We start from the raw sequence: 9380 nt of genomic DNA, 5'->3' as shown, positions 1-9380 counted from the left end.
GCCCAAAATGTTGATTCACCTGCTCCTTGATTGCTGTCTGACCTGTTGTGCTTTTCCAGCACCACACCTTTCGACTGTTAAACCAGAGATCCCAATAATATTCTAGGAACCTGGCTTTGAATCTTGCCATACCATATGGTGGAACTTAAATGCAATATTAAATTAAGACTCTAATGATGACCATCAATCCGTTATAAATTGTTGAGGGAAAAGCTTGTCTGTTTTACCAATATCCCTGAGGGAGAGAAAATGCATTCTTCCCTGGTCTGGCCTAGATGTGACTCCAGACCCACAGAAATGTGGTTGACTCTTAACTGCCCTCTGGGCAATTAGGGATGGGCAATAAATACTGGCCTGGTCAGTGCCCCCTCATGAATGCTGGCCAGTGGTGCTCTCATCCCATGAATGAGTGAAAAAGATTACCGTCACTGCATTGCAAAAGTGAAAAAAAAAACTGTCCAAAGGCCTGCTGTTCCTTTAATCTGAAAAGCTTTTACTGCAGAACTTCCTGATATTGTGACACACCTGATGTGAACCTTTCCAACTACATATACACACCCATTCGGCTCCTGAATGTGAAAGCAATTTATTGATATAAAACAGCTCATTGTCTGGTTCACAGACTGGATTCATCCGGTAAGTGAGAATGGCTTTAAAATTCTTCCTCTGTCACATCGTCAGGGTATTCTTGTTAAATTGGAAAGGAATTTGTCCCTTTTGATCTTTGTTTTTTTATTCAAATTAGAGAACTGTACTGGGAACAATATAGATTAGAGACATTCAGGCAGAGAAAATGTCTTTACCAATATTGGTGTTACTGTTCTTTCAGACCTTCACTAGATGTAAATGGTAGGTGCTGTTACACTGGTCAGAACCATAAGATCATCATTACACTGATTGTTGAGTCAGTACAATGTCGTGTTAAATGCGTGTGATTTGATAAGAGAAACAGAGAACAGTTTTCAATATTGTTTTCTTCAAAACTAAACAATCAGTTTCTTACTGAGGTTTCCCTGAAAGTGCAGTGAGCAGCTGAGACAGACAGAGCAGGACGGAACAGCACAGGCTGAGAGACTGCAGGAGATTGGAAAGCTGGGAGGGTCAGTTTCTGGCATTTTCGATCGTAGACTGATCACAAAAGTTGAAGAACAATGAAAAAAATGAATCCATTTAAGATAAAAATAGAAAGTGCTAAGGAAACCTAGCAAGTCAGAAAGCTTCTCATGACAAGAGAGGGACATTGAGTCCCGTGACCCTTCTTTGGAACTGAAGGGGGCTAAGAAAAGATGGAATTCTGTTGTTGACAAAGGGAAGGAGGGGCGAGTGGGCAAGGTGCTGAGGGGACACAGAGTGGGCTTCTCTCCCCTATCGTCAGTAAAATAAATACCAGAGCATTTTCCAGCCCTTTGCAGCTCTGAGCAAGAGTCAGAGTAGGGAATGTGGTGCTGGAAAAGTGCAGCATGTCAGGCAGCATCCAAGGAACAGAAAAATCAATGTTTCGGGCATAAGCCCTTCATCAGGAATCAGCAGATTCCTGATGAAGGGCTTATACCTGAAACGTCTATTTTCCTGCTCCTCGGATGCTGCCTGACCTGCTGTGCTTTTCCAGCACCACACTCTTGATTCTGATCTCCAGCATCTGCAGTCCTCACTTTCTACTAGCTGAATAAGAATCAGACCTGACTCGAAGCATTAACTCTGTTTCTCTCCACTGTTGCTGCCTGACCTGCTGAGTTTCTCCAGTACTTTCTGTTTTTATTTGCAATCTTCAGCATCTGCTGTACTTTACTTTTTTTGAGGATTATATTTGAAAAGCAGCTTTCTGGTTTCCAGGTGATTTAAAGCATGTTTTTACTGCTGAATTGAATGTTTTATTTTATATCCATTCACCCATATCAGGAATTGTGATGTTGCTGGAATGACTTTTGATATTTTGCTTATTCATTTATGGAATGTGGGCGTCACTAGTTGGGCCAGCATTTAGTGCCTGCTACTAATTACCTTTTAAGTGGCTTGTTAGAGCCATTTCAGAGAGCAGGTAAGAGTCAAATTCATTGCTATGGCTCTGGAGTCACACACAGGCCAGATCAGGGAAGGGCAGCGCTGAAAGACATTAATGAACCAGGTAGTCTTTTATGACAATTTATACATGGCTGTCATTTGGCTAGATTTAAATTCCACATTTTTCTTAATTGAATTCAAATTTCTTAATCTGTCTTGGTGGGTTTTGAACCCATGACCCCAGAACATTAAACTGGGGTTCTGGATTATAAACCTAGCATCTGTGCTCTTGCTTTATGGCCAACTGCAGTCTGTGTGCTGGAGGTATTCCCAGAGTCCTGGGAGGGAGGGACTCCTGTATTTTGAACCAACAATGTTGAAGGAACAGTGAGGGGTCAAAATAAACACCAAAAGAACAGTGAATGCTGTCAATCAGAGTCAAAAACAGAAGTTGCTGGAAAAGCTCAGCAGGTCGAACATCACATGTGAAGAGAAATCAGAGCTAACATTTCGGGTGTGGTGACTCTTTCTGAGAACTACCCCAGTCACCGAACCCAAAATGTTAACTTTGATTTCTCTTCACAGATGCTGCCAGTGAGGGTTCCAAGTTGGGACGATGTCTATTGGTGAGAAACTTGCAGCTCATTGTGGCCCCATATCCTTGGAATAGGTTGTGGTCGCAGATTTGGAAGTTGCAGTGAGGGGATGCATTGTGGATTTCCACAGGGTAGCTTGTAGACAGCATACACAGCAGCCGTGACATGTCAAAGTGATGTGTCCGAATGTTCATGTTGGTGCCAATCAGTTTGTTCTGGATTGTGTAAAGCTCCTGCGTGTGGCCAGTGCACTCAGCTTTTCCTGAGATCATGTGGAGTATGTATTGCTCCATTTATTGTTGGGTGGTTGTTGATGCTATTTGAGAAAGACAAATTAATTCCTGCTAAAAGTTGTGCTTTTAGTAAGAAGTTAATGTGTGCAGATACATCCCTGAACACCTGCAGCTTGGAAGTTGAAACCTCAGCTTGAGATCAAAGAACTTAAATTGCTAAAGATTCTCTTGATGATAATCTGCATTTTTGACTCTTACCCAATTAACTTCACTTGTTCACATTTATCTTTGGCACCAGCGCAAGGACAAGTATCCCCCCATTAACTCCGTTTCTCTTTCTACAGATGCTGCCAAACCTGCTGAGCTGTTAGCAGCTTTTATTCTGATTTCCAGCAACAAATGCATTTTGCTTTTGAATTCATAACTGATTCAAAGAGTATGGTGCTGGAACAGCACAGCCAGTCAGGCAGCATCTGAGGAGCAGGGAAATCGACATTTAGGGCATAATCTGTAATCTGATTCCTGATTAAGGGTTTATGACTGAAACGTCAATTCTCCTCGGATGATGCCTGACTAGCTGTGCTTTTCCAGCACCACGCTCTTCATCTCTGTTCTCCAGCATCTGCAGTCCTCACTTTCTCCTAATTCATAACTAATGTTTCTCAAAGGTATGTCTGTATAACATCACAACTGGACTATTTTACTCCTGAGTCATCCTTTCTTTTTACAGGAATATTGAAAAACTATCTCCAGAGATGAAAAGGTGTCAGACCCTTACCTTATTTTTCCTAACACTAATAGTTGTCATCTTTCTTTTTACAAGCCCCTCAATTGATAACATTTTTTTAAGAGTAAATGATTTTACAATCATTCTGGCAAACTATTCGGCTAAAATAATCTCCATTGGCCAATGGTCTGAGAACACGGTGATTGTGAAACGCCCACACCCAAGCATAGAGCCTGGAATTATGTTTTTACAAACCTCCACTGAACTAAACCCTTCCCCATTGGTCATGTGCAGCATCGAATCAGCAGCTAGACTAAATCCAAACAAACGAGTTTATTATTTCATGAAAGCATTCACTGGGAATGTATCTGCGTATCGAGAACCTGAGTACAAAGGCATCCCTCTGCTTTCTTCATTCAAGAATGTCATCATCTTGCCCTTGAATCCTAAAGAATTGTTCAACAACACACCCTTGGCTGGATGGTATGTGAAGGTAAGGAGTTGCACAGAACTGGCTGGTGGATGACTGTATGGATGATAATAGCTGCTTTTAGTCCTCAATCTGACAAATAAGTAATGAGATTTACGCTGACAAACTAAATCCCAGTTTTATATGTACAATAATGGATAATGCAGACTCTGGAATTCCTACAGGCTTTAGACTGAAGTTCAATTGCTCATTTGGAGAATCTGCAAGAAGGCCATGGTCATTTTCTTTCTGAAAGTCAATATTTATCTCAAGTATTCAGACTGCACTTTGTTCATTGGTGGTTGGGGGCTGTTAGTTTGGAAACCCCTCCATCCAGAGAACACTTTTGAAATTACTCTGTTCATATAAACGCAGAGGGTATGGCTTAGGCAGTAGATGTCAGGGGAACATATACCAGGAAGCAGGTAACAGTTTTAATTGGTGACTCAAATAGTTAATCCCTGAGACAGAGCTGGAGGGGAACCAGGATCAAACCTTTTCTTTATCTGTTAAACAGAGAGTCAGACTGTGCAGAAGGTCAGGATTGAGGTCAGTTTGTGTGTGAGAGAGGGCTCGAGAGTCAGTCAGTTCAGTGAGTAAAAATTGGAAAGAAGCAAGCCATTTGGGCCCCATTGTAACTGCAGGAAAGATTCCTTCTACAAATTGACCAACTGTCATCATCACAAGACCCAGTACTTCAGTGATGAATTCATCTAATGAAGAGTTTAGAAGCAGCATGTTAGTGTTAGAGTGAATGGCAAGGCTGGTAGGAGAAGGGAACACTGGATAGCAAGAGATATTGAGGCTCTGGTCAAGAATAAGAAGGAGGCATATGTCAGGTGTAGACAACTGCGATCAAGTAAATCTCTTGAAGAGTATAAGGGGAGTAGGGCATTCTAAAGAAGAAATTCAGGAAGGCAAAAAGAGGATGTGAGAAAGCTTTGGTTGATGAGGTTAAGGATAATCTGAAGAGATTCTACTGGTACATTAAGAGCAAAAGATTAACTAGGAAGAGAAAGGAGCCTCTTAAATATTAATTAGGTCATTTATGTGTGGAATCATAAGAGATGGGAGAGATATTAACAATTATTTCACAGCAGTATATACTGTGGAGAATGTCATGGAGGACAGGGAACTCAAGTGTTAAATAGCTTGTCTTGAAAACAGTTCACATTACAGAAGAGAAGGTCTAAGAGGTCTTAAAAAATATAAAGGTGGATAAATCTCTGGGATCTGATTAAATGCATCCCAGGTCATTGTGAGAAGCTAGGGAAAAAATTGCAGGGCCCTCCAGCTGCAATATTTATATCATTTACAGCCATAGGAGATGTGCCGGAAGACAGGAGGGTGCCTTCATTACTCAGGCCATTGAGTATAGGTGTTGGGGCATCGTGTTGAGGTTGTGCAGGACATGTGTGAGGGCACTTTTGGAGTACAGTGTAAAATTCTGGTTGCTTTGGTAGAGGATGTATGTTATTAAATTGGAGGGGGTACAGAAAAGATTTACAAGGATGCTGCTGGCACTGGAGGGTTTGAGTTATAAGGAGAGGCTGGATAGGCTGGGACTTTTTACACTGGGGAGTAGGAGGTTGAGGGGTGACACCATTAGATTTCTCAAGCATTTTCTGTTTTTGTTTCTGAACTTTCTAATCATTCAGTGATCACTGGGCTTCATCTGTTTTATCCTCCTCACTTCATTCCCACAGAATTGAGGGTACCCTACACCATATGGTTCAAAAAGACACCTTCCCATAGGCGATTCAAGATGTACAGTACTGCCCACATCCCCGAACGAATATAATTATTTTGTAACTCAGATTAAAAGCTTTCCTAGATAGCAACCAATATCAATAACAGTGTTTTGAGTCTGACTGAGCCTGTTGCTAGAGGCCAAAACACTGTTTGATGGTTCATCATGCATGGTTGTGACTGGAAGCTTGCACTTTCATTGAAAGCTGACCCAAAATTCAGGTTAACATTCTGGGGGCATTGGATGGTCTCTGAGACCATTCTGATGGAGGACAGATGTGTGAACGGATTGTATGTCCATGGTGAAGAGGGGGTAACTGGAGCCCACAGACTGAAAATTCTGAAAGCATGAGAAGAATTGCAGATAGAAGTGGGAAGGGACTAGACAAGGAGAGGGAAAAATGTGCTGATGGTAAAAGTGAGTGCTGTGGGACACAAGCAAGCAGAATTAATACAAACCTTTGCTCTGTTACAGGTAGATCCCAGCAAGGAAAGACACTGGTTGCATGTGCTAGCTGATGGCTGCCGGCTAGCCTTGCTGTGGAAGTACGGGGGCATCTATCTGGACTCGGATATCATTTCACTCAAACCCTTGGAGTTCCGAAACTTTCTCTGTGAACAGTCGAGTAATTATGCCAATAATGCAGCTTTGGGATTTAACCGCTCTCATTCCTTTACCAAGATGTGCTTAAGAGATTTTGTTGATAAATACAATGGAGCAGCTTGGGGCCGGCAGGGTCCAGACTTGATGACCCGAATGTTGAAGAAATGGTGTGGAACTGATAATCTCAATAACTTCCGCAACAAAGACTGCAAAGGGATTATGTTCTTGTCCAACAACTGGTTCTATCCAGTTCCATATTCTAATTGGGGAAGGTTCTTTCGTAAAAATACATGGAATAACAACAATGATACTATCGAAAAGGAATTCTCAAAGACTAGTGGAGTACATATCTGGAATTATATGATTGGTCATCGGAAAATTGAAATCAAAGCAAGTCGATCTTTGATAGAATATTTCTTTAGTGAATACTGTCCAAGCACATACAAATCTCTCCCATCCCAGATAGAAAAACCAGCAAAAAATTAGTAACATTGTCACTGAACATCCTGGTTACACTGAACCTCCATGTTAACGTGGACAAGGCAGGTTAGAACAGAATGACCCATGGACTAATTTTGGTGATTTTTTTTCTGGGATATGTTTGAGTGTTATCCAGCATTTTTACACTGATTGTTAATTATTACAAACATCACTGCTATGCAAACCAATCACTGTGGCTGATTTAATGGAGTCCCACTTGGCTCCATCACGTGGAATCTTCACTGGGCTCTTCCTGCTGTCCATGAGGCTGCTGGGTGATGGTAAGGATTGGGTTTTGGTGTAGCTTGGTGTCCCAGATGACAGTAGGAGATATGTAGAGGGGGAAAAGGGGTCAGCAAAAAGATGGATGCTCTTTGTCTTTTGAACATCACATATTTCTCCAACAAGATGAAGACTAAACCAACCACTGGCCAAGGTCTCACACTCCCTTTCACTCTCACGAGCCAGCCTCTAGTTGTATTTCTGCCCTGAGGTAATTCACGTGGTAAAGGAGCTGTCCTATCTGAGCTGGACTATATACGTACAAGCCTGAAGGTCTCAGGCCCTCTTGTGAACGTTCTGCTCATTATTAAACCAATCAGCAGTATCCGGGGACTGCAAACCTTCCCAATCCCAGAGTTGGAAAGTCAGTTCCACCTGTCTGTCTGTCAGAATTGTTGCAATTTCTTGCATCTGAAGTAGATCCTGCAGGTGTCATCGGGCATGGGAATCCAATCTTCTGTTTCTCTGAACCCAAGGCTTAGTCTTCTCTTGAATAATTCATGGTGTTACTTTCTGCTCAGTAAGCACTGAGGTTACTTCGATCAGATCAGGGACAGTTAATCTGTGCTCCTCAGTCATCCTGATTTCAGGTCTCGCGGACTTACTTGGAATCTTGTCTCTTGGTGGAATCCCACAATCACTGTGTTCCCGGTTACTCTGTCTCTGGCTAGTGACTGGACAGGGATGTGGAATGTGGGGTTTCATGTTGGTGATGTTGAATAGTTATTTATGTTTAAAACATTCTCAGGTTATTTCTGCTTCCAGAAGCATGATGAAACTCGTAAAAGTTTTAGTTTTCTATCTTGTATACTTTGATTAATTCATTTACATGATGAATGGATCTATTTTTAAATTACTGCAGTGTTACTGTCTTCTTGATGATGTGTGAATATGTAAATCTCTGCTGATGATTTTGACACAGTAAATTGGTTTGGAAAGGGTTGAATTTGCCGTTGATTTTATTCGCCTCTGTGCTGGATTGAGTCATCAATCCCACTCAGGTTAACATTTCCCACCCAGGTTTTAAATGGTTATTCTCTAATCAGCGATCGCTGGATATTTCCCAGTTGCTGGACATTGTTTCCTGTCACCAACCTTCTCCCCAGACCTCCAACAATCACACAATCCAGACTGAACACAAGCTGTTCCTTCAGAGCTTATGTGACCCAATGATCCCTTGACTCTGGTCCATTGAGAGTTAAGTTGAAACTGGCCAAAATAGGAGTAGACAAATAACAACCTACATTTCTGTAGAGACTTCAACAGAGTAAAACCTTCTCAGTGTTCTTCACCGGAGCAAGATGAAAGAAATCTTGACATCAAACCACCAAGCGAGATATTGAGACCAGTATAGAAAGAGTTAGACTTAAGGCATCTTAAAGGAGCAGAGATGGAGAGAGTGACAGTGAGGAATACTGCAGGAATTCCAGAGCAACTGAAGGCCTGGTCTCCAATGACAGGGCGGCTCCAATCAGAGACTGGAAGAGGTCAGAATGGGTAAGCACAGATTCCCCAGAAGGTTAAGGTGCAGGAGCTCTCGACTAAGAGAGAATTTTCTCCCTGCATATGACCTTCATATCAATCTGGTTCTCCCTTGGTTTTCCCGGCTTGAAGGAAAACAGCCCCAGCCTCTTTGGACGCCCTTCACAGCAGAATCACTCCAGCCCAGTGAACAGCCTGGTGAATTGCTTTTGCACTCTCTCTAAGACAATCACATCGCTCGTCTCATGTGGTGACCAGAACTGCACACAATGTTCCAGTTTTAACCAAAATACCATTTTACATAGTTCCATCATCAGCTCTTTGCTCTTGTATTCAATGACTTGACCAAAAAAAAACAAGTCTCCCATAACCCTTCTGAACTAACGTAAGTCTAGGTGCTGCTACCTTCAAGAATTTCTAAAATTCGTTCATGAGATATGGGCACTGGGCCAGCATTTATTGCTCTTGAGAAGATAGTGGTGAACTGCTGCTTTGAATCAGCGCATTACTTGTACTGTGCATTGACCCACAATGCTCTTAGAGAGAGAATGTCAAGATTTTGGACCAGTGACATTGAAGGAATGGTGATATACTTCCAAGTCAGGATGGAGTGTGACTTGGAAGGGAATCTGCAGGGGGTAGTGTTCCCGTGTACCTGCTGCCCTTTCCCTTCAAGATGGAAGTGTTTGTGGGTTTGGACAGTGCATCGAAGGACCTCAGGTGAAGTTTTGCAATGTACCCCGTAGATAGTACAAAA

At 42.1% G+C, this 9380-nt stretch overlaps 1 protein-coding gene across 1 annotated transcript; it reads left to right on the top strand.

The window, feature by feature from the left end:
- Positions 1 to 556: 556 nt before the first annotated feature.
- Positions 557 to 8013, top strand: LOC132821644 (alpha-1,4-N-acetylglucosaminyltransferase-like). Its single transcript, XM_060834360.1, has 3 exons — positions 557 to 636; positions 3561 to 4050; positions 6251 to 8013. Exons 2-3 carry the CDS (start codon positions 3586 to 3588, stop codon positions 6863 to 6865), a joined length of 1080 nt encoding a protein of 359 aa, XP_060690343.1. The 5' UTR covers positions 557 to 636; positions 3561 to 3585; the 3' UTR covers positions 6866 to 8013.
- The last annotated feature ends 1367 nt before the right edge of the window (positions 8014 to 9380 follow it).

This window comes from Hemiscyllium ocellatum, chromosome 13 (genome assembly GCF_020745735.1).
Source record: "Hemiscyllium ocellatum isolate sHemOce1 chromosome 13, sHemOce1.pat.X.cur, whole genome shotgun sequence".
NCBI lineage: Eukaryota > Metazoa > Chordata > Chondrichthyes > Orectolobiformes > Hemiscylliidae > Hemiscyllium > Hemiscyllium ocellatum.
Note: the sequence above shows the minus strand (reverse complement) of the source record. Positions and strands in the feature narration are given on the sequence as shown.